General features: G+C 49.5%; 1 protein-coding gene across 1 annotated transcript in view; it reads right to left on the reverse strand.

The window, feature by feature from the left end:
- Window positions 1–25,960, reverse strand: part of TUT4 (terminal uridylyl transferase 4) — a 424,536-nt gene that overhangs the window by 94,371 nt on the left and 304,205 nt on the right. The window contains exon 26 of the mRNA XM_063938888.1: window positions 12,894–13,057. Within this exon, the coding sequence (XP_063794958.1) occupies window positions 12,894–13,057 (164 nt within the window). The remainder of the gene's footprint in view (window positions 1–12,893; window positions 13,058–25,960) is intronic.

A 25,960-nucleotide genomic window follows, 5' to 3' on the forward strand; every position in this document is an offset into this window, starting at 1 on the left:
GCTGCATTACCATATTACTGCTATCACTGCTGCTTCTATGTAAGCGTGACGCCCCCTGCTGCATTACCATATTACTGCTATCAATGCTGCTACTATGTAAGTGTTACGCCCCCTGCCGCATTACCATATTACTGCTATCACTGCTGCTTCTAAGTGTGACACCCCATGCACCATTACCATATTCCTGCTATCACTGCTGCTTCTATGTGAGTGTGACGCTCCCTCCTGCATTACCATATTACTGCTATCACTGCTGCTTCTTTGTAAGAGTGACGCTTCCTCCTACATTACCATATTACTGCTATCACTGCTGCTTCTATGTAAGTGTGACGCCCCCTGCTGCATTACCATATTACTGCTATCACTGCTGCTTCTTTGTAAGTGTGACGCTCCCTCCTGCATTACCATATTACTGCTATCACTACTGCTTCTATGTGAGTGTGACGCTCCCTGCTGCATTACCATATTACTGCTATCACTGCTGCTTCTATGTGAGTGTGACGCCCCTGCTGCATTACCATATTACTGCTATCACTGCTGCTTCTATGCGAGTGTGATGCCCCCTGCTGCATTACCATATTACTGCTATCACTGCTGCTTCTATGTGAGTGTGACGCCCCCTGCTGCATTACCATAGTACTGCTATCGCTGCTGCTACTATGTGAGTGTGACGCCCCCTGCTGCATTACCATAGTACTGCTATCGCTGCTGCTACTATGTGAGTGTGACGCCCCCTGCTGCATTACCATATTACTGCTATCACTGCTGCTTCTATGTAAGTGTGACGCTCCCTGCTGCATTACCATATTACTGCTATCGCTGTTGCTTCTATGTAACTGTGATGCCCCCTGCTGTATTACCATATTACTGCTATCGCTTCTGCTTCTATGTGAGTATGACGCCCCCTGCTGTATTACCATATTACTGCTATCACTGCTGCTTCTATGTAAGTGTGACGCCCCTTGCTGCATTACCATATTACTGCTATCACTGCTGCTTCTATGTAAGTGTGACACTTCCTGCTGCATTACCATATTACTGCTATCACTGCTGCTTCAATGTAAGTGTGATGTCCCCTGCTGTATTACCATATTACTGCTATCACTGCTGGTTCTATGTAAGTGCGACGCCCCCTGCTGTATTACCATATAACTGCTATCGTTGCTGCTTCTATGCTAGTGCGGCGCCCCCTGCTGCATTACCATATTACTGCTATCTCTGCTGCTTCTATGTAAGTGTGACGCCCCCTGCTGCATTACCATATTACTGCTATCACTGCTGCCTCTATGTGAGTGTGACGCCCCCTGCTGCATTACCATATTACTGCTATCACTGCTGCTTCTATGCAAGTGTGACGCCCCTGCTGCATTACCATATTACTGCTATCTCTGCTGCTTCTATGTGTGACGCCCCCTGCTGTATTACCATATTACTATCACTGCTGCTTCTATGTAAGTGTGACGCCCCCTGCTGTATAACCATATTACTGCTAACACTTCTGCTTCTATGTGAGTATGAAGCCCCCTGCTGCATTACCATATTACTGCTATCGCTGCTGCTTCTATATGAGTGTGATGTCCCCTGCTGCATTACCATATTACTGCTATCGCTGCTGGTTCTATGTAAGTGTGACGCCCCCTGCTGTATTACCATATTACTGCTATCGTTGCTGCTACTATGCCAGTGTGGCGCCCCCTGCTGCATTACCATATTACTGCTATCGTTGCTGCTTCTATGTGAGTGTGACGCCCCCTGCTGCTGCATTACCATATTACTGCTATCAATGCTGCTACTATGTAAGTGTTACGCCCCCTGCCGCATTACCATATTACTGCTATCACTGCTGCTTCTATCTAAGTGTGACACCCCATGCACCATTACCATATTACTGCTATCACTGCTGCTTCTATGTAACTGTGACGCCCCATGCTGTATTACCATATTACTGCTATCACTGCTGCTTCTATGTGAGTGTGACGCCCCCTGCTGCATTACCTTATTACTGCTATCACTGCTGCTTCTATGTAACTGTGACGTCCCCTGCTGTATTACCATATTACTGCTATCGCTACTGCTTCGATGTAAGTGTGACGCCCCCTGCTGCATTACCATATTACTGCTGCTTCTATGTAAGTGTGACGCCCCCTGCTGCATTACCATATTACTGCTATCACTGCTGCTATTATGTAACTGTGACACCCCCTGCTGTATTACCATATTACTGCTGTCACTGCTGCCTCTATGTGAGTGTGACGCCCCCTGCTGCATCACCATATTACTGCTATCGCTGCTGCTTCTATGCGAGTGTGACGTCCCCTGCTGCAATACAATATTACTGCTATCACTGCTGCTTCTAGATAAGTGTGACGCCCACTGCTGTATTACCATATTACTGCTATCGCTGCTGCTTCTATGTAAGTGTGACGCCCCCTGCTGTATTACCATATTACTGCTATAATTGCTGCCTCTATGTAAGCGTGACGCCCCCTGCTGCATTACCATATTACTGCTATCATTGCTGCTTCTATGTAAGTGTGACGCCACCTGCTGCATTACCATATTACTGCAGTCACTGCTGCTTCTGTGTGTGACGCCTCCTCCTGCATTACCATATTACTGCTATCTCTGCTGCTTCTATGTAAGTGTGACGTCCCCTGCTGCATTACCATACTACTGCTATCATTGCTGCTTCTATGTAAGTGTGACGCCCCCCGCTGCAGTACCATATTACAGCTATCGCTGCTGCTTATGTGTGACGCCTCCTCCTGCATTACCATATTACTGCTATCTCTGCTGCTTCTATGTGAGTGTGACGCCACCTGCTGCATTACCATATTACTGCTATTGCTGCTGCTTCTATGTGAGTGTGAAGCCCCCTGCTGTCTTACCATGCTGCTGCTTCTATGTAAGTGTGACGCCCTATGCTGCGTTACCATATTACTGCTGTTACTGCTGCTTCTATGTAAGTGTGACGCCCCCTACTGCATTTCCATATTACTGCTATTACTGCTGCTTCTATGTAAGTGTGACGCCCCCTGCTGCATTACCATATTACTGCTATCAATGCTGCTTCTATGTAAGTGTGACGCCCCCTGTGCATTACCATATTACTACTATCACTGCTGCTTCTATGTAAGTCTGCCGCCCCCTGCTGTACTACCATATTTCTGCTATCGCTGCAGCTTCTATATAACTGTGACGCCCCCTGCTGCATTACCATATTACTGCTATCACTGCTGCTTATATGTAAGTCTTCCGCCCCCTGCTGCATTACCATATTACTGCTGTCACTGCTGCTTCTATGTAAGTGTGACGCCCCCTGCTGTATTACCATATTACTGCTATCGCTGCTGCTTCTATGTAAGTGTGACGCCCCCTGCTGTATTACCATATTACTGCTATCACTGCTGCTTCTATGTAACTGACACCCCCTGCTGCATTACCATATTACTGCTATCACTGCTGCTTCTATGTAAGTCTTCCGCCCCCTGCTGCATTACCATATTTCTGCTAACACTGCTGCTTCTATGTAAGTGTGACGCCCCCTGCGGCTTTACCATATAACTGCTATCACTGCTGCTTCTATGTAAGTGTGACACCTCCTGCTGCATTACCATATTACTGCTAGCACTGCTGCTTCTATGTAAGTGTGACGCCCCCTGCTGCATTACCATAATACTGCTGTCGCTGCTGCTTCTATGCGAGTGTGACGCCCCCTGCTGTATTACCATGCTATCATTGCTGCTTCTGTGTAAGTGTAACGCTCCCCACTGCATTACCATATTACTGCTATCACTGCTGCTTATTCTATGTAAGTGTGACGACCCCTGCTGCATTACCATAATACTGCTGTCGCTGCTGCTTCTATGTGAGTGTGACGCCCCCTGCTGCATTACCATATTACTGCTACCACTGCTGCTTCTATGTGATTGTGACGCCCCCTGCTGCATTACCATATTACTGCTATCACTGCTGCTTCTATGTGTGACGCCCCTGCTGCATTACCATATTACTGCTATCACTGCTGCTTCTATGTGTGACGCCCCTGCTGCATTACCATATTACTGCTACTTCTATGTAAGTGTGACGCCCCCTGCTGCATAACCATATTACTGCTATCACTGCTGCTTCTATGTGAGTGTGACGCCCCCTGCTGTATTACCATGCTATTATTGCTGCTTCTGTGTAAGTGTAACGCTCTCCACTGCATTACCATATTACTGCTATCACTGCTGCTTATTCTATGTAAGTGTGACGCCCCCTGCTGCATTACCATAATACTGCTGTCGCTGCTGCTTCTATGTGAGTGTGACGCCCCCTGCTGCATTACCATATTACTGCTACCACTGCTGCTTCTATGTGATTGTGACGCCCCCTGCTGCATTACCATATTACTGCTGCTTCTATGTGTGACGCCCCTGCTGCATTACCATATTACTGCTATCACTGCTGCTTCTATGTGTGACACCCCTGCTGCATTACCATATTACTGCTATCACTGCTGCTTCTATGTAAGTGTGACGCCCCTTGCTGCATTACCATATTACTGCTATTACTGCTGCTTCTATGTAATTGTGACACTTCCTGCTGCATTACCATATTACTGCTATCACTGCTGCTTCAATGTAAGTGTGATGTCCCCTGCTGTATTACCATATTACTGCTATCACTGCTGGTTCTATGTAAGTGCGACGCCCCCTGCTGTATTACCATATTACTGCTATCGTTGCTGCTTCTATGCTAGTGCGGCGCCCCTGCTGCATTACCATATTACTGCTATCTCTGCTGCTTCTATGTAAGTGTGACGCCCCCTGCTGCATTACCATATTACTGCTATCACTGCTGCCTTTATGTGAGTGTGACGCCCCCTGCTGCATTACCATATTACTGCTATCACTGCTGCTTCTATGCAAGTGTGACGCCCCTGCTGCATTACCATATTACTGCTATCTCTGCTACTTCTATGTAAGTGTTACGCCCCCTGCTGCATTACCATATTACTGCTATCTCTGCTGCTTCTATTTAAGTGTGACACTCCCTGCTGTATTACCATATTATTGCTATCACTGCTGCTTCTATGTGTGATGCCCCCTGCTGTATTACCATATTACTATCACTGCTGCTTCTATGTAAGTGTGACGCCCCCTGCTGTATTACCATATTACTGCTATCACTGCTGCTTCTATGTGTGTGTGATGCCCCTGCTGCATTACAATATTATTGCTATCACTGCTGCTTCTATGTAAGTGTGACGTCTCCTGCTGCATTACCATATTACTGCTATCGCTGCTGCTTCTATGTAAGTGTGACGCCCCCTGCTGTATTACCATATTACTGCTATCGTTGCTGCTACTATGCCAGTGTGGCGCCCCCTGCTGCATTACCATATTACTGCTATCGTTGCTGCTTCTATGTGAGTGTGACGCCCCCTACTGCTGCATTACCATATTACTGCTATCAATGCTGCTACTATGTAAGTGTTACGCCCCCTGCCGCATTACCATATTACTGCTATCACTGCTGCTTCTAAGTGTGACACCCCATGCACCATTACCATATTACTGCTATCACTGCTGCTTCTATGTAACTGTGACGCCCCATGCTGTATTACCATATTACTGCTATCACTGCTGCTTCTATGTGAGTGTGACGCCCCCTGCTGTATTACCATATTACTGCTATCGCTACTGCTTCGATGTAAGTGTGACGCCCCCTGCTGCATTACCATATTACTGCTGCTTCTATGTGAGTGTGACGCCCCCTGCTGCATCACCATATTACTGCTATCGCTGCTGCTTCTATGTAAGTGTGACGCCCCCTGCTGTATTACCATATTACTGCTATAATTGCTGCCTCTATGTAAGCGTGACGCCCCCTGCTGCATTACCATATTACTGCTATCATTGCTGCTTCTATGTAAGTGTGACACCCCCTGCTGCATTACCATATTACTGCTATCACTGCTGCTTCTGTGTGTGACGCCTCCTGCTGCATTACCATTTTAGTGTTCTAACTGCTGCTTCTATGTAAGTGTGACGCCCCCTGCTGCATTACCATATTACTGCAGTCACTGCTGCTTCTGTGTGTGACGCCTCCTCCTGCATTACCATATTACTGCTATCTCTGCTGCTTCTATGTAAGTGTGACGTCCCCTGCTGCATTACCATACTACTGCTATTGCTGCTGCTTCTATGTGAGTGTGAAGCCCCCTGCTGTCTTACCATGCTGCTGCTTCTATGTAAGTGTGACGCCCTATGCTGCGTTACCATATTACTGCTGTTACTGCTGCTTCTATGTAAGTGTAACGCCCCTGCTGCATTACCATATTACTGCTATCACTGCTGCTTCTATGTAAGTGTGACGCCCCCTTCTGCATTTCCATATTACTGCTATTACTGCTGCTTCTATGTAAGTGTGACGCCCCCTGCTGCATTACCATATTACTGCTATCAATGCTGCCTCTATGTAAGTGTGACGCCCCCTGCTGTATTACCATATTACTGCTATCGCTGCTGCTTCTATGTAAGTGTGACGCCCCCTGTGCATTACCATATTACTACTATCACTGCTGCTTCTATGTAAGTCTGCCGCCCTCTGCTGTATTACCATATTACTGCTATCGCTGCTGCTTCTATATAACTGTGACGCCCCCTGCTGCATTACCATATTACTGCTATCACTGCTGCTTCTATGTAAGTCTTCCGCCCCCTGCTGCATTACCATATTACTGCTGTCACTGCTGCTTCTATGTAAGTGTGACGCCCCCTGCTGTATTACCATATTACTGCTATCGCTGCTGCTTCTATGTAAGTGTGACGCCCCCTGCTGTATTACCATATTACTGCTATCACTGCTGCTTCTATGTAACTGACACCCCCTGCTGCATTACCATATTACTGCTATCACTGCTGCTTCTATGTAAGTCTTCCGCCCCCTGCTGCATTACCATATTACTGCTGTCACTGCTGCTTCTATGTAAGTGTGACGCCCCCTGCTGTATTACCATATTACTGCTATCGCTGCTGCTTCTATGTAAGTGTGACGCCCCCTGCTGTATTACCATATTACTGCTATTACTGCTGCTTCTATGTAACTGACACCCCCTGCTGCATTACCATATTTCTGCTAACACTGCTGCTTCTATGTAAGTGTGACGCCCCCTGCGGCTTTACCATATAACTGCTATCACTGCTGCTTCTATGTAAGTGTGACACCCCCTGCTGCATTACCATATTACTGCTATCACTGCTGCTTCTATGTAAGTGTGACACCTCCTGCTGCATTACCATAATACTGCTGTCGCTGCTGCTTCTATGCGAGTGGACGCCCCCTGCTGCATTACCATATTACTGCTCCTTCTATGTAAGTGTGACGCCCCCTGCTGCATAACCATATTACTGCTATCACTGCTGCTTCTATGTGAGTGTGACGCCCCCTGCTGTATTACCATGCTATCATTGCTGCTTCTGTGTAAGTGTAACGCTCCCCACTGCATTACCATATTACTGCTATCACTGCTGCTTCTATGTGAGTGTGACACCCCCTGCTGCATTACCATATTACTGCTATCACTGCTGCTTCTATGTGTGACGCCCCTGCTGCATTACCATATTACTGCTATCACTGCTGCTTCTATGTGTGACGCCCCTGCTGCATTACCATATTACTGCTATCACTGCTGCTTCTATGTAAGTGTGACGCCCCCTGCTGCATTACCATAATACTGCTGTCGCTGCTGCTTCTATGTGAGTGTGACGCCCCCTGCTGCTTTACCATATTACTGCTAACACTGCTGCTTCTATGTAAGTGTGACGCCCCCTGCTGCATTACCATATTACTGCTATCACTGCTGCTTCTATGTAAGTGTGACGCCCCATGCTGCAATACCATATTACTGCTATCACTGCTGCTTCTATGTAAGCGTGACGCCCCATGCTGCATTACCATATTACTGCTATCACTGCTGCTTCTATGTAAGCGTGACGCCCCATGCTGCATTACCATATTACTGCCATCACTGCTGCTTCTATGTAAGTGTGATGCCCCCTGCTGCATTACCATATTACTGCTATCACTGCTGCTTCTATGTAAGCGTGACGCCCCATGCTGCATTACCATATTACTGCTATCACTGCTGCTTCTATGTAAGCGTGACGCCCCCTGCTGCATTACCATATTACTGCTATCACTGCTGCTTCTATGTAAGTGTGATGCCCCCTGCTGCATTACCATATTACTGCTATCACTGCTGCTTCTATGTAAGCGTGACGCCCCATGCTGCATTACCATATTACTGCTATCACTGCTGCTTCTATGTAAGCGTGACGCCCCCTGCTGCATTACCATATTACTGCTATCAATGCTGCTACTATGTAAGTGTTACGCCCCCTGCCGCATTACCATATTACTGCTATCACTGCTGCTTCTAAGTGTGACACCCCATGCACCATTACCATATTACTGCTATCACTGCTGCTTCTATGTAACTGTGACGCCCCATGCTGTATTACCATATTACTGCTATCACTGCTGCTTCTATGTGAGTGTGACGCCCCCTGCTGTATTACCATATTACTGCTATCGCTACTGCTTCGATGTAAGTGTGACGCCCCCTGCTGCATTACCATATTACTGCTGCTTCTATGTAAGTGTGACGCCACCTGCTGCATTGCCATATTACTGCTATCACTGCTGCTATTATGTAACTGTGACACCCCCTGCTGTATTACCATATTACTGCTGTCACTGCTGCCTCTATGTGAGTGTGATGCCCCCTGCTGCATCACCATATTACTGCTATCGCTGCTGCTTCTATGTAAGTGTGACGCCCCCTGCTGTATTACCATATTACTGCTATAATTGCTGCCTCTATGTAAGCGTGACGCCCCCTGCTGCATTACCATATTACTGCTATCATTGCTGCTTCTATGTAAGTGTGACACCCCCTGCTGCATTACCATATTACTGCTATCACTGCTGCTTCTGTGTGTGACGCCTCCTGCTGCATTACCATTTTAGTGTTCTAACTGCTGCTTCTATGTAAGTGTGACGCCCCCTGCTGCATTACCATATTACTGCAGTCACTGCTGCTTCTGTGTGTGACGCCTCCTCCTGCATTACCATATTACTGCTATCTCTGCTGCTTCTATGTAAGTGTGACGTCCCCTGCTGCATTACCATACTACTGCTATTGCTGCTGCTTCTATGTGAGTGTGAAGCCCCCTGCTGTCTTACCATGCTGCTGCTTCTATGTAAGTGTGACGCCCTATGCTGCGTTACCATATTACTGCTGTTACTGCTGCTTCTATGTAAGTGTAACGCCCCTGCTGCATTACCATATTACTGCTATCACTGCTGCTTCTATGTAAGTGTGACGCCCCCTTCTGCATTTCCATATTACTGCTATTACTGCTGCTTCTATGTAAGTGTGACGCCCCCTGCTGCATTACCATATTACTGCTATCAATGCTGCCTCTATGTAAGTGTGACGCCCCCTGCTGTATTACCATATTACTGCTATCGCTGCTGCTTCTATGTAAGTATGACGCCCCCTGTGCATTACCATATTACTACTATCACTGCTGCTTCTATGTAAGTCTGCCGCCCTCTGCTGTATTACCATATTACTGCTATCGCTGCAGCTTCTATATAACTGTGACGCCCCCTGCTGCATTACCATATTACTGCTATCACTGCTGCTTCTATGTAAGTCTTCCGCCCCCTGCTGCATTACCATATTACTGCTGTCACTGCTGCTTCTATGTAAGTGTGACGCCCCCTGCTGTATTACCATATTACTGCTATCGCTGCTGCTTCTATGTAAGTGTGACGCCCCCTGCTGTATTACCATATTACTGCTATCACTGCTGCTTCTATGTAACTGACACCCCCTGCTGCATTACCATATTACTGCTATCACTGCTGCTTCTATGTAAGTTTTCCGCCCCCTGCTGCATTACCATATTTCTGCTAACACTGCTGCTTCTATGTAAGTGTGACGCCCCCTGCGGCTTTACCATATAACTGCTATCACTGCTGCTTCTATGTAAGTGTGACACCCCCTGCTGCATTACCATATTACTGCTATCACTGCTGCTTCTATGTAAGTGTGACACCTCCTGCTGCATTACCATAATACTGCTGTCGCTGCTGCTTCTATGCGAGTGGACGCCCCCTGCTGCATTACCATATTACTGCTACTTCTATGTAAGTGTGACGCCCCCTGCTGCATAACCATATTACTGCTATCACTGCTGCTTCTATGTGAGTGTGACGCCCCCTGCTGTATTACCATGCTATCATTGCTGCTTCTGTGTAAGTGTAATGCTCCCCACTGCATTACCATATTACTGCTATCACTGCTGCTTCTATGTGAGTGTGACACCCCCTGCTGCATTACCATATTACTGCTATCACTGCTGCTTCTATGTGTGACGCCCCTGCTGCATTACCATATTACTGCTATCACTGCTGCTTCTATGTGTGACGCCCCTGCTGCATTACCATATTACTGCTATCACTGCTGCTTCTATGTAAGTGTGACGCCCCCTGCTGCATTACCATAATACTGCTGTCGCTGCTGCTTCTATGTGAGTGTGACGCCCCCTGCTGCTTTACCATATTACTGCTAACACTGCTGCTTCTATGTAAGTGTGACGCCCCCTGCTGCATTACCATATTACTGCTATCACTGCTGCTTCTATGTAAGTGTGACGCCCCATGCTGCATTACCATATTACTGCTATCACTGCTGCTTCTATGTAAGCGTGACGCCCCCTGCTGCATTACCATATTACTGCTATCACTGCTGCTTCTATGTAAGCGTGACGCCCCATGCTGCATTACCATATTACTGCTATCACTGCTGCTTCTATGTAAGTGTGATGCCCCCTGCTGCATTACCATATTACTGCTATCACTGCTGCTTCTATGTAAGCGTGACGCCCCATGCTGCATTACCATATTACTGCTATCACTGCTGCTTCTATGTAAGCGTGACGCCCCCTGCTGCATTACCATATTACTGCTATCACTGCTGCTTCTATGTAAGTGTGATGCCCCCTGCTGCATTACCATATTACTGCTATCACTGCTGCTTCTATGTAAGCGTGACGCCCCATGCGGCATTACCATATTACTGCTATCACTGCTGCTTCTATGTAAGTGTGACGCCCCATGCTGCATTATCATATTACTGCTATCACTGCTGCTTCTATGTAAGCGTGACGCCCCATGCTGCATTATCATATTACTGCTATCACTGCTGCTTCTATGTAAGTGTGACGCCCCATGCTGCATTACCTTATTACTGCTATCACTGCTGCTTCTATGTAAGTGTGACGCCCCTGCTGCATTACCATATTACTGCTATCACTGCTGCTTCTATGTAAGCGTGACGCCCCTGCTGCATTACCATATTACTGCTATCACTGCTGCTTCTATGTGAGTGTGACACCCCCTGTTGCATTACCATATTACTGCTATCACTGCTGCTTCTATGTGTGACGCCCCTGCTGCATTACCATATTACTGCTATCACTGCTGCTTCTATGTGTGACGCCCCTGCTGCATTACCATATTACTGCTATCACTGCTGCTTCTATGTGTGACGCCCCTGCTGCATTACCATATTACTGCTATCACTGCTGCTTCTATGTAAGTGTGACGCCTCCTGCTGTATTACCATATTACTGCTGTCACTGCTGCTTCTATGTAAGTGTGACGCCCCCTGCTGTATTACCATATTACTGCTGTCACTGCTGCTTCTATGTAAGTGTGACGCCCCCTGCTGCATTACCATATTACTGCTATCACTGCTGCTTCTATGTAAGGGTGACGCCCCATGCTGCATTACCATATTACTGCTATCACTGCTGCTTCTATGTAAGCGTGACGCCCCATGCTGCATTACCATATTACTGCTATCACTGCTGCTTCTATGTAAGTGTGACACCCCATGCTGCATTACCATATTACTGCTATCACTGCTGCTTCTATGTAAGCGTGACGCCCCATGCTGCATTATCATATTACTGCTATCACTGCTGCTTCTATGTAAGTGTGACGCCCCCTGCTGCATTATCATATTACTGCTATCACTGCTGCTTCTATGTAAGCGTGACGCCCCATGCTGCATTACCATATTACTGCTATCACTGCTGCTTCTATGTAAGTGTGACGCCCCATGCTGTATTACCATATTACTGCTATCACTGCTGCTTCTATGTAAGCGTAACGCCCCCTGCTGTATTACCATATTACTGCTTTCACTGCTGCTTCTATGTAAGCGTGACGCCCCATGCTGCATTACCATATTACTGCTATCACTGCTGCTTCTATGTAAGTGTGACGCCCCATGCTGCATTACCATATTACTGCTATCACTGCTGCTTCTATGTAAGCATAGTCCATCCACATCTCTCTCAGGCCCCTTGCGTATAGAGACAGGAGGACTAACCTCCGTTGCTGATTGAACCGTTCTTTGTGTGTCTGTGATGTGCCAGAATCAGCTTAGTACCATAGCTGAAACATACGTAGGTTATACTGCAGCCTGTGAGAGCTGAGATAGGACTGAGTGAATCTGAAGGCTTCTGGTTTGTGTGAGAGCATCAAACCATGTGATTGCCGGGACAGACAGACCAGGTGCTTGTGTTTGATTGCCGAGAGCAACTTAATCTTCATACCAGAGAAAATGACAGCAAATATCAGATTGGTTTCTATTAGTAACTGCAGTTTTCCTGTGTACTAGTCTTCATTAAGGTGAAAACGTCAGGCCGGAAAGATTAATTTCTAGATTATATATAACATCGTTATTTCATCATAAGAAATTGTACTGGGTAAATGTACCCTACATGGAGTCTACAGTGCACTGCATTATTATCATTATACATTACCCAGAATGCTGTTGTTGTTCTTCTGTCGTGCTGTATTGTTGTCAGGACAATCCCTGCGGACATGTCCCAGTTCACCACAAGTAAAGCACCGCTTCTCCCTGAGTTCCCGCTCTTCCTCCTTAACGTCTTTCTCATCATCCTTCTCGTTGTCTTTCTTCTTGATCCTAGAGACAAGACGACTTGTGTAAGTGGCGTCCTCACATTCCAGGCTGCGTGTCTGACACCTTTCATTAGTACCACAAAGCCAGCCGCGCCGGAGGGTTGTGACATAGATACTACTGACACACAGGAGAGGATATTTGGTATTCACCATTTCCCTGAATCAATCTGGGGCAAAGTTATATACATTGGGGTGAAGAGAACCAGGAGCAGGCATACTATTCATTGTAAACCTCCCCCTCTACATCACATGAGGCCAGGACCTACCGGTAATCAGCCAATATGGGAAACGCTGCTATAACCTGGGGACGTTCCAAAGACGCCCCAGCAACTGTCCGGCCCAGCCAGCGTCTTCACATGAGCCAACACAGGCTCTGCCAGACAGCAAAGGAGCTGAAGCCACAGCGCCAAAAGCCTAGAACCGCCTGACAGAAAACAGCCACCAACACGGACGGAGGAACTGAGGAAGAACCCAGAAGGAATCGGCTGAATCCTCAGGAATGGCGGACAATGTTCACTGACAGAACCAACACTGACTGAAACAGGACTGCACAGTGGATGGTACCACAGTGCTGTGAAGACATCTGCAGCTGAGCCCTGTGCTTGTGACACGTTACACAGTGGATGGTACCACAGTGCTGTGAAGACATCTGCAGCTGAGTCCTGTGCTTGTGATGCATGTTACACAGTGGATGGTACCACAGTGCTGTGAAGACATCTGCAGCTGAACTCTGTGCTTGTGACGCATGTTACACAGTGGATAGTACCACAGTGCTGTGAAGACATCTGCAGCTGAGCTCTATGCCTGTGACGCATGTTACACAGTGGACAGTACCACAGTGCTGTGAAGACATCTGCAGCTGAGCTCTGTGCTTGTGACGCATGTTACACAGTGGATAGTACCACAGTGCTGTGAAGACATCTGCAGCTGAGCTCTATGCCTGTGACGCATGTTACACAGTGGACGGTACCACAGTGCTGTGAAGACATCTGCAGCTGAGCACTGTGCTTGTGACGCATGTTACACAGTGGATGGTACCACAGTGCTGTGAAGACATCTGCAGCTGAGCACTGTGCTTGTGACGCATGTTACACAGTGGATGGTACCACAGTGCTGTGAAGACATCTGCAGCTGAGCTCTGTGCCTGTGACGCATGTTACACAGTGGACGGTACCACAGTGCTGTGAAGACATCTGCAGCTGAGCTCTGTGCCTGTGACGCATGTTACACAGTGGACAGTACCACAGTGCTGTGAAGACATCTGCAGCTGAGCTCTGTGCTTGTGACACATGTTACACAGTGGACGGTACCACAGTGCTGTGAAGACATCTGCAGCTGAGTCCTGTGCTTGTGACGCATGTTACACAGTGGACGGTACCACAGAGCTGTGAAGACAACTGCAGCTGAGTCCTGTGCTTGTGACGCATGTTACACAGTGGATAGTACCACAGAGCTGTGGTACTGTGTGGCGTAATTTTAAATGGAGGTACTATTGTGTGGCCATGGCCCTTCCCGGCGCGCTCTGACCCTTTGTGGGATATGGGAGGGCGCGGAACACCCTCCGGCGCTGTGTGTGAGGATATTCCTCTCACTGATTGCAATGAGCGATGTTCAGTCCCGCAGATGGAAATATATGTTCCCAATGCTGTTCTAATGGGTCCGGTGATAAATGAGAAATGGTTTCCTCTCCCGTGGGCTGGTACCACCAAGCGTCCTTGTCGCCTGGTATCAGCTAATGATTAAGTGTCTAACGTCAGCAGAGGAGAACATCCATCCTTCCCTGAGGAAAACGCCGCTCCTAAATACACAGCGCAGACAGCGGTCATATACACGATCCGTCCGTGTCAGCAGAGGAGAACAGCCATCCTTCCCTGAGGAGAACGCCTCTCCTAAATACACAGCGCAGACAGCGGTCATATACACGATCCGTCCGCGTCAGCAAAGGAGAACAGCCATCCTTCCCTGGGGACTACGCCTCTCCTAAATACACAGCGCAGACAGCGGTCATATACACGATCCGTCCGTGTCAGCAGAGGAGAACAGCCATCCTTCCCTGAGGAAAACGCCTCTCCTAAATACACAGCGCAGACAGCGGTCATATACACGATCCGTCCGCGTCAGCAAAGGAGAACAGCCATCCTTCCCTGGGGACTACGCCTCTCCTAAATACACAGCGCAGACAGCGGTCATATACACGATCCGTCCGTGTCAGCAGAGGAGAACAGCCATCCTTCCCTGAGGAGAACGCCTCTCCTAAATACACAGCGCAGACAGCGGTCATATACACGATCCGTCCGCGTCAGCACAGGAGAACAGCCATCCTTCCCTAGGGAAAACGCCTCTCCTAAATACACAGCGCAGACAGCGGTCATATACACGATCCGTCCGTGTCAGCAGAGGAGAACAGCCATCCTTCCCTGAGGAAAACGCCTCTCCTAAATACACAGCGCAGACAGCGGTCATATACACGATCCGTCCGCGTCAGCAAAGGAGAACAGCCATCCTTCCCTGGGGACTACGCCTCTCCTAAATACACAGCGCAGACAGCGGTCATATACACGATCCGTCCGTGTCAGCAGAGGAGAACAGCCATCCTTCCCTAGGGAAAACGCCTCTCCTAAATACACAGCGCAGACAGAGGTCATATACACGATCCGCCGCGTATACAGAGGAGAACATCCATCCTTCCCTAGGGAAAACGCCACTCCTAAATACACAGCGCAGACAGCGGTCATATACACGATCCGTCCGTGTCAGCAGAGGAGAACAGCCATCCTTCCCTAGGGAAAACGCCTCTCCTAAATACACAGCGCAGACAGAGGTCATATACACGATCCGCCGCGTATACAGAGGAGAACATCCATCCTTCCCTAGGGAAAACGCCGCTCCTAAATACACAGCGCAGACAGCGGTCATATACACGATCCGTCCGTGTCAGCAGAGGAGAACAGCCATCCTTCCCTGAGGAAAACGCAGCTCCTAAATACACAGCGCAGACAGCGGTCACATACACGATCCGTCCGTGTCAGCAGAGGAGAACATCCATCCTTCCCTAGGGAAAACGCCTCTCCTAAATACACAGCGCAGACAGCGGTCACATACACGATCCGTCCGTGTCAGCAGAGGAGAACAGCCATCCTTCCCTAGGGAAAACGCCTCTCCTAAATACACAGCGCAGACAGCGGTCATATACACGATCCGTCCGTGTCAGCAGAGGAGAACAGCCATCCTTCCCTAGGGAAAACGCCGCTCCTAAATACACAGCGCAGACAGCGGTCACATACACGATCCGTCCGTGTCAGCAGAGGAGAACAGCCATCCTTCCCTAGGGAAAACGCAGCTCCTAAATACACAGCGCAGACAGCGGTCATATACACGATCCGTCCGTGTCAGCAGAGGAGAACAGCCATCCTTCCCTAGGGAAAACGCCGCTCCTAAATACACAGCGCAGACAGACGTCATATACACGATCCGTCCGTGTCAGCAGAGGAGAACAGCCATCCTTCCCTAGGGAAAACGCCGCTCCTAAATACACAGCGCAGACAGCGGTCATATACACGATCCGTCCGTGTCAGCAGAGGAGAACAGCCATCCTTCCCTAGGGAAAACGCCGCTCCTAAATACACAGCGGTCATATACACGATCCGTCCGTGTCAGCAGAGGAGAACAGCCATCCTTCCCTGAGGAAAACGCCTCTCCTAAATACACAGCGCAGACAGCAGTCATATACACGATCCGTTCGTGTCAGCAGAGGAGAACAGCCATCCTTCCCTGAGGACTACGCCTCTCCTAAATACACAGCGCAGACAGCGGTCATATACACGTTCCGTCCGTGTCAGCAGAGGAGAACAGCCATCCTTCCCTGAGGAAAACGCCGCTCCTAAATACACAGCGCAGACAGCGGTCATATACACGATCCGTCCGTGTCAGCAGAGGAGAACATCCATCCTTCCCTAGGGAAAATGCCGCTCATAAATACACAGCGCAGACAGCGGTCATATACACGATCCGTCCGTGTCAGCAGAGGAGAACAGCCATCCTTCCCTAAGGAGAATGCCGCTCCTAAATACACAGCGCAGACAGCGGTCATATACACGATCCGTCCGTGTCAGCAGAGGAGAACAGCCATCCTTCCCTGGGGACTACGCCTCTCCTAAATACACAGCGCAGACAGCGGTCATATACACGATCCGTCCGTGTCAGCAGAGGAGAACAGCCATCCTTCCCTAGGGAAAACGCCGCTCCTAAATACACAGCGCAGACAGCGGTCATATACACGATCCGTCCGTGTCAGCAGAGGAGAACAGCCATCCTTCCCTGGGGACTACGCCTCTCCTAAATACACAGCGCAGACAGCGGTCATATACACGATCCGTCCGTGTCAGCAGAGGAGAACAGCCATCCTTCCCTAGGGAAAACACCGCTCCTAAATACACAGCGCAGACAGCGGTCACATACACGATCCGTCCGTGTCAGCAGAGGAGAACAGCCATCCTTCCCTGGGGACTACGCCTCTCCTAAATACACAGCGCAGACAGCGGTCATATACACGATCCGTCCGTGTCAGCAGAGGAGAACAGCCATCCTTCCCTAGGGAAAACGCCGCTCCTAAATACACAGCGCAGACAGCGGTCACATACACGATCCGTCCGTGTCAGCAGAGGAGAACAGCCATCCTTCCCTAGGGAAAACGCCTCTCCTAAATACACAGCGCAGACAGCGGTCATATACACGATCCGTCCGTGTCAGCACAGGAGAACAGCCATCCTTCCCTAGGGAAAACGCAGCTCCTAAATACACAGCGCAGACAGACGTCATATACACGATCCGTCCGCGTCAGCAGAGGAGAACAGCCATCCTTCCCTGAGGAGAACGCCGCTCCTAAATACACAGCGCAGACAGCGGTCATATACACGATCCGTCCGTGTCAGCAGAGGAGAACAGCCATCCTTCCCTGGGGACTACGCCTCTCCTAAATACACAGCGCAGAGAGCGGTCATATACACGATCCGTCCGTGTCAGCAGAGGAGAACAGCCATCCTTCCCTAGGGAAAACGCCGCTCCTAAATACACAGCGCAGACAGCGGTCATATACACGATCCGTCCGTGTCAGCAGAGGAGAACAGCCATCCTTCCCTGGGGACTACGCCTCTCCTAAATACACAGCGCAGAGAGCGGTCACATACACGATCCGTCCGTGTCAGCAGAGGAGAACAGCCATCCTTCCCTAGGGAAAACGCCGCTCCTAAATACACAGCGCAGACAGCGGTCATATACACGATCCGTCCGTGTCAGCAGAGGAGAACAGCCATCCTTCCCTGGGGACTACGCCTCTCCTAAATACACAGCGCAGACAGCGGTCATATACACGATCCGTCCGAGTCAGCAGAGGAGAACATCCATCCTTCCCTAGGGAAAATGCCGCTCCTAAATACACAGCGCAGACAGCGGTCATATACACGATCCGTCCGTGTCAGCAGAGGAGAACATCCATCCTTCCCTAAGGAGAATGCCGCTCCTAAATACACAGCGCAGACAGCGGTCATATACACGATCCGTCCGTGTCAGCAGAGGAGAACAGCCATCCTTCCCTAGGGAAAACGCCTCTCCTAAATACACAGCGCAGACAGCGGTCATATACACGATCCGTCCGTGTCAGCAGAGGAGAACAGCCATCCTTCCCTGGGGACTACGCCTCTCCTAAATACACAGCGCAGACAGCGGTCATATACACGATCCGTCCGTGTCAGCAGAGGAGAACAGCCATCCTTCCCTGAGGAAAACGCCTCTCCTAAATACACAGCGCAGACAACGGTCATATACACGATCCGTCCGTGTCAGCAGAGGAGAACAGCCATCCTTCCCTGGGGACTACGCCTCTCCTAAATACACAGCGCAGACAGCGGTCATATACACGATCCGTCCGTGTCAGCAGAGGAGAACAGCCATCCTTCCCTAGGGAAAACGCCGCTCCTAAATACACAGCGCAGACAGCGGTCATATACACGATCCGTCCGTGTCAGCAGAGGAGAACAGCCATCCTTCCCTAGGGAAAACGCCGCTCCTAAATACACAGCGCAGACAGCGGTCACATACACGATCCGTCCGTGTCAGCAGAGGAGAACAGCCATCCTTCCCTGGGGACTACGCCTCTCCTAAATACACAGCGCAGACAGCGGTCATATACACGATCCGCCGTGTCAGCAGAGGAGAACAGCCATCCTTCCCTGGGGACTACGCCTCTCCTAAATACACAGCGCAGACAGCGGTCATATACACGATCCGTCCGTGTCAGCAGAGGAGAACAGCCATCCTTCCCTGAGGAAAACGCCTCTCCTAAATACACAGCGCAGACAGCGGTCATATACACGATCCGCCGTGTCAGCAGAGGAGAACAGCCATCCTTCCCTAAGAAAAACGCCTCTCCTAAATACACAGCGCAGACAGCGGTCATATACACGATCCGTCCGTGTCAGCAGAGGAGAACAGCCATCCTTCTCCTGTGCTACCATCAGCGGGGGCCAGACACAACGGAAGGTTCCTTACCAGCACCCACAGTCCGAGTCGCCGTCATGACCTTTGCAGCAGGCATTGTGGGTTGTCAGTTCCTCAATACAGAGAAGACGGAGACACCGCCTCACCGGGAACAAGAGACTGTGACAGGTCCGTCAGCAACGTGCAGAAAGAGATGCAGAAAAACCGTATAAAACCGCTCCTGCCTCTAAACCATAATTATACCGACTCCAGAGGCACACACCGCAAACTGACGGGACGCAGGGGGAGGGCTCAGCTCCAAACTAGTCTGACGGGCTCTCTACACCCCACGGCTGGCAGGGGTGTGGTATGGAAGGTAGACAGTAACTAGGTCAACAGGTCAAAAGGTCGACATGAGTTTTTTGTTTTTTTGGTGTTGTTTTCTTCGTAGTGACCGGGAATCCCAATTAGTGCACCGCGTCCCTTCGCTTCGCTCACAATGCTTTGGGCAAGGTGCCTCACTCCACTACCGCTTCGCTCGGCACAGATTACCGTTCCAATCGTAATCCACGTGGATCGTTAAGTATGAAAAGGTTTAAAAAAAGAAAAAATTGTGAAAAACTCATGTTGACCTTTTGACCTGTAGACCTAGAATATGTCGATCTAGAGACCCTGTGGACCTAGAGAACCTGTGGACCTAGAGACCCTGTGGACCTAGAGACCCTGTGGACCTAGAGACCCTGTGGACCTAGAGAGCAGATCCCGCTGGCAGTGGCCCCAGTAGTGTGACAGAGAAATGTTAGTTACTAGTAGTGCTCAGAATGGTAAATATGAATTATCAGCGTTCCTGTAAGTTATAATAACCATCTGTACAGTGAATACACAATCCTCACCGTCATGTATGTACATTGTAAGAACATAACATTACTGATGAATAATAAGATTTTACTTACCGGTAAATCTATTTCTCGTAGTCCGTAGTGGATGCTGGGGACTCCGTAAGGACCATGGGGAATAGATGGGCTCCGCAGGAGACAGGGCACTCTAAAGAAAGATTTAGTACTACTGGTGTGCACTGGCTCCTCCCTCTATGTCCCTCCTCCAGACCTCAGTTAAGGAAACTGTGCCCGGAAGAGCTGACAGTACAAGGAAAGGATTTTGGAATCCCGGGTAAGACTCATACCAGCCACACCAATCACACCGTATAACTTGTGATAATTATACCCAGTTAACAGTATGAACAACAACTGAGCCTTACTCAACGGATGGCTCATAACAATAATCCTTATTTAAGCAATAACTATATACATGTATTGCAGAAAGTCCGCACTTGGGATGGGCGCCCAGCATCCACTACGGACTACGAGAAATAGATTTACCGGTAAGTAAAATCTTATTTTCTCTAACGTCCTAGTGGATGCTGGGGACTCTGTAAGGACCATGGGGATTATACCAAAGCTCCCAAACGGGCGGCAGAGTGCGGATAACTCTGCAGCACCGATTGAGCAAACACAAGGTCCTCCTCAGCCAGGGTATCAAACTTGTAGAACTTTGCAAAAGTTTTTGAACCCGACCAAGTAGCTGCTCGGCAAAGCTGTAATGCCGAGACCCCTCGGGCAGCCGCCCAAGAAGAGCCCACCTATCTTGTGGAATGGGCTTTTACTGATTTTGGCAGCAGCAATCCCGCCGCAGAATGAGCCTGCTGAATCGTGTTACAGATCCAGCGAGCAATAGTTTGCTTTGAAGCAGGAGCACCAAGCTTGTTGGGTGCATACAGGATAAACAGCGAGTCAGTTTTCCTGACCCTAGCCGTTCTGGCTACATAAACCTTCAAAGCCCTGACCCCATCTAGTAACTCGGAATCCTGCAAGTCACGAGTAGCCACAGGCACCACAATAGGTTGGTTCATATGAAAGGATGACACCACTTTTGGCAGAAATTGCGGACGGGTCCGCAATTCCGCCCTGTCCATATGGAAAACCAGATAGGGGCTTTTATGTGACAAAGCCGCTAATTCTGACACACGCCTAGCCGAAGCCAAGGCTAATAGCATGACCACCTTCCACGTGAGAAATTTTAACTCCACGGTTTTAAGTGGCTCAAACCAGTGTGACTTCAGGAAACTCAACACCACGTTAAGATCCCAAGGTGCCACTGGAGGCACAAAAGGGGCCTGAATATGCAGCACTCCCTTCACAAACGTCTGAACTTCAGGAAGAGAAGCCAGTTCTTTTTGAAAGAAAATGGATAGGGCCGAAATCTGGACCTTAATGGAACCCAATTTTAGGCCCAAAGTCACTCCCAACTGTAGGAAGTGAAGGAAACGGCCCAGCTGGAATTCCTCCGTAGGGGCATTCCTGGCCTCACACCAAGCAACATATTTTCGCCATATACGGTGATAATGTTTAGCCGTCACGTCCTTCCTAGCCTTTATCAGCGTAGGAATAACCTCCTCCGGAATGCCTTTTTCTGCTAGGATCCGGCGTTCAACCGCCATGCCGTCAAACGCAGCCGCGGTAAGTCTTGGAACAGACAGGGCCCCTGTTGCAACAAGTCCTGTCTTAGAGGCAGAGGCCATGGGTCCTCTGTGAGCATTTCTTGCAGCTCTGGATACCAAGTCCTTCTTGGCCAATCCGGAACAATGAGTATTGTTCTCACTCCTCTTCTTCTTATGATTCTCAGCACCTTGGGTATGAGAGGAAGAGGAGGAAATACATAGACCGACTGGAACACCCACGGTGTCACTAGAGCGTCTACAGCTATCGCCTGAGGGTCTCTTGACCTGGCGCAATACCTCTGTAGCTTTTTGTTGAGGCGGGATGCCATCATGTCTACTTGTGGCAGTTCCCACCGACTTGCAATCTGCGTGAAGACTTCTTGATGAAGTCCCCACTCTCCCGGGGTGGAGGTCGTGCCTGCTGAGGAAGTCTGCTTCCCAGTTGTCCACTCCCGGAATGAACAATGCTGACAGTGCAGTTACGTGATTCTCCGCCCAGCGAAGAATTCTGGTGGCTTCCGCCATCGCCACCCTGCTCCTTGTGCCGCCTTGGCGGTTTACATGAGCCACTGCGGTGATGTTGTCTGACTGAATCAGCACTGGTCGGTCGCGAAGCAGGGTCTCCGCTTGTCGTAGGGCGTTGTATATTGCCCTCAGTTCCAGGATGTTTATGTGAAGACAAGTCTACTGACTTGACCACAGACCTTGGAAATTTCTTCCCTGTGTGACTGCTCCCCACCCTCGGAGGCTTGCGTCCGTGGTCACCAGGACCCAGTCCTGAATGCCGAATCTGCGGCCCTCGAGAAGGTGAGCACTCTGCAGCCACCACAGGAGAGACACCCTGGCCCTGGGGGACAGGGTGATCAGCCGATGCATCAGTAGATGTGATCCGGACCACTTGTCCAACAGATCCCACTGAAAGGTCCTCACATGGAACCTGCCGAAGGGAATGGCCTCGTATGATGCCACCATCTTTCCCAGGACTCGCGTGCAGTGATGCACTGACACCTGTTTTGGTTTTAATAGGTCTCTGACCAGTGTCATGAGCTCCTGAGCTCTCTCTATCGGGAGATAAACCCTTTTCTGGTCTGTGTCCAGAATCATGCCCAGGAATGGCAGACGAGTCGTAGGAATCAACTGCGACTTTGGAATATTTAGAATCCAGCCGTGCTGCTGTAACACTTCCCGAGAGCGTGCCACGCTGATCAGCAACTGCTCTCTGGACCTCGCCTTTATGAGGAGATCGTCCAAGTATGGGATAATTGTGACCCCTTGCTTTCGCAGGAGCACCATCATCTCCGCCATTACCTTGGTAAATATTCTCGGTGCCGTGGAGAGACCAAACGGCAACGTCTGAAATTGGTAATGACAATCCTGTACCACAAATCTGAGGTACGCCTGATGAGGTGGATAAATGGGGACATGAAGGTTAGCATCCTTTATGTCCAGAGACACCATAAAATCCCCCCCTTCCAGGCTTGCGATGACCGCTCTGAGCGATTCCATCTTGAACTTGAACCTTTTCAGGTATATGTTCAGGGATTTTAAATTCAATATGGGTCTGACCGAACCGTCTGGTTTCGGTACCACAAACATGGTTGAATAGTAACCCCTTCCCTGTTGAAGGAGGGGAACCTTTACCACCACCTGCTGAAGATACAATCTGTGAATTGCAGCTAACACTATTTCCCTCTCTAAGGGGGAAGCTGGCAGGGCCGATTTGAGGTAACGGTGAGGGGGCATCTCTTCGAATTCCAGCTTGTATCCCTGAGACACAATCTCTATAGCCCAGGGATCTACCTGGGAGTGAACCCGCTTGTGGCTGAAAATTCGGAGACGCGCCCCCACCGGGCCTAGCTCCGCCTGTGGAGCCCCAGCGTCATGCGGTGGATTTAGTGGAAGTCGGGGAGGACTTCTGTTCCTGGGAACTAGCTGTATTGTGCAGCTTCATTCCTCTACCCCTGCCTCTGGCAAGAAAGGACTCACCTCGTACTTTCTTGCCTCTTTGTGATCGAAAGGACTGCATTTGGTAATACGGTGCTTTCTTAGGTTGTGAGGGAATATATGGCAAAAAATTTGACTTTCCAGCCGTAGCTGTGGAGACCAGGTCTGAGAGACCGTCCCCAAACAATTCCTCACCCTTGTAAGGTAAAACCTCCATGTGCCTTTTTGAGTCGGCATCGCCTGTCCATTGCCGAGTCCACAGGACCCTTCTGGCAGAAATCGACATTGCATTTATTCTAGAGCCCAGTAGGCTAATGTCTCTTTGGGCATCTCTAATATATAGGACAGCGTCTTTTATATGCCCCAGGGTCAGTACTATAGTATCCTTGTCCAAGGTATCAAGTTCCTCAGATAAGGTATCTGTCCATGCTGCTACCGCACTACACATCCAGGCCGACGCAATCTCCGGCCTTAGTAGGGTACCTGAATGTGTATAAAGAGACTTCAGGATACCCTCCTGCTTTCTATCTGCAGCATCTTTTAGGGTGGCCGTATCCTGTGACGGCAGGACTACCCTCTTGGATAAGCGTGTTAAAGCTTTGTCTACCCTAGGGGAGGATTCCCAGCGTAACCTGTCCGTTGGCGGGAAAGGATACGCCATAAGCATCCGTTTGGAAATCTGCAGTTTTCTATCTGGAGATTCCCAAGCCTTTTCACATAACTCATTTAACTCATGTGAAGGGGGAAAGTTCACCTCTTGCTTTTTCTCCCCATACATATAAACCCTCTTGTAGGGGACTGGGGTTTCCTCAGTGATGTGCAACACCTCCTTCATTGCTATAATCATGTAACGGATGGCTTTAGCCATTTTAGGCTGTAACTTTGCATCATCGCCATCGACACTGGAGTCAGAATCCGTGTCGACATCTGTGTCAACAATTTGGGATAGTGGGCGCTTCTGAGACCCTGATGGCCTCTGCGACATAGGATCAGGCATGGGCTGAGACCCCGGCTGTCCCAAGGCTTCTGCTTTATCCAACCTTTTATGCAAGGAAGTAACATTATCATTTAAAACCTTCCACATATCCATCCAATCGGGTGTCGGCGCCGTCGGCGGCGACCCCACATTCATTTGCTCCCGCTCTGCTTCCACATAGCCTTCCTCGTCCAACATGCCGACACAAGCGTACCGACACACCACACACACAGGGGATGCTCTATATGAGGACAGAACCCCCACAAGGCCCTTTGGAGAGACAGAGAGAGAGTATGCCAGCACACACCCCAGCGCTATATGACCCAGGAATCACACAGTAACTTAGTGTTAACCCAGTAGCTGCTGTATATATTGTTTTTGCGCCAAATTTATGTGCCCCCCCTCTCTTTTTACCCTCTCTACCGTGATTCTGCAGGGGAGAGCCTGGGGAGCTTCCTCTCAGCGGAGCTGTGGAGAGAAAATGGCGCTGGTGAGTGCTGAGGAAGAAGCCCCGCCCCCTCAGCGGCGGGCTTCTGTCCCGCGTTTTGTGTGTAAAATAATGGCGGGGGCTCATGCATATATACAGTGCCCAGCTGTATATATGCTGCTTTTTTGCAAAGAGGTTCTTAATTGCTGCCCAGGGCGCCCCCCCCCCTGCGCCCTGCACCCTACAGTGACTGGAGTATGTGAGGTGTGTGGGAGCAATGGCGCACAGCTGCAGTGCTGTGCGCTACCTCATATGAAGACTGGAGTCTTCTGCCGCCAATTTTGACGTCTTCTTGCTTCAGACACCGGCTTCTGACTTCTGGCTCTGCGAGGGGGACGGCGGCGCGGCTCCGGGATCGGACGACAAAGGGTGAGATCCTGCGTACGATCCCTCTGGAGCTAATGGTGTCCAGTAGCCTAAGAAGCAGGACCTATCTTCAGTTAGTAGGGCTGCTTCTCTCCCCTCAGTCCCACGTAGCAGAGAGTCTGTTGCCAGCAGATCTCTCTGAAAATAAAAAAACCTAACAAAA

Source organism: Pseudophryne corroboree, chromosome 9, assembly GCF_028390025.1.
Source record: "Pseudophryne corroboree isolate aPseCor3 chromosome 9, aPseCor3.hap2, whole genome shotgun sequence".
Classification (NCBI taxonomy): Eukaryota; Metazoa; Chordata; class Amphibia; order Anura; family Myobatrachidae; genus Pseudophryne; species Pseudophryne corroboree.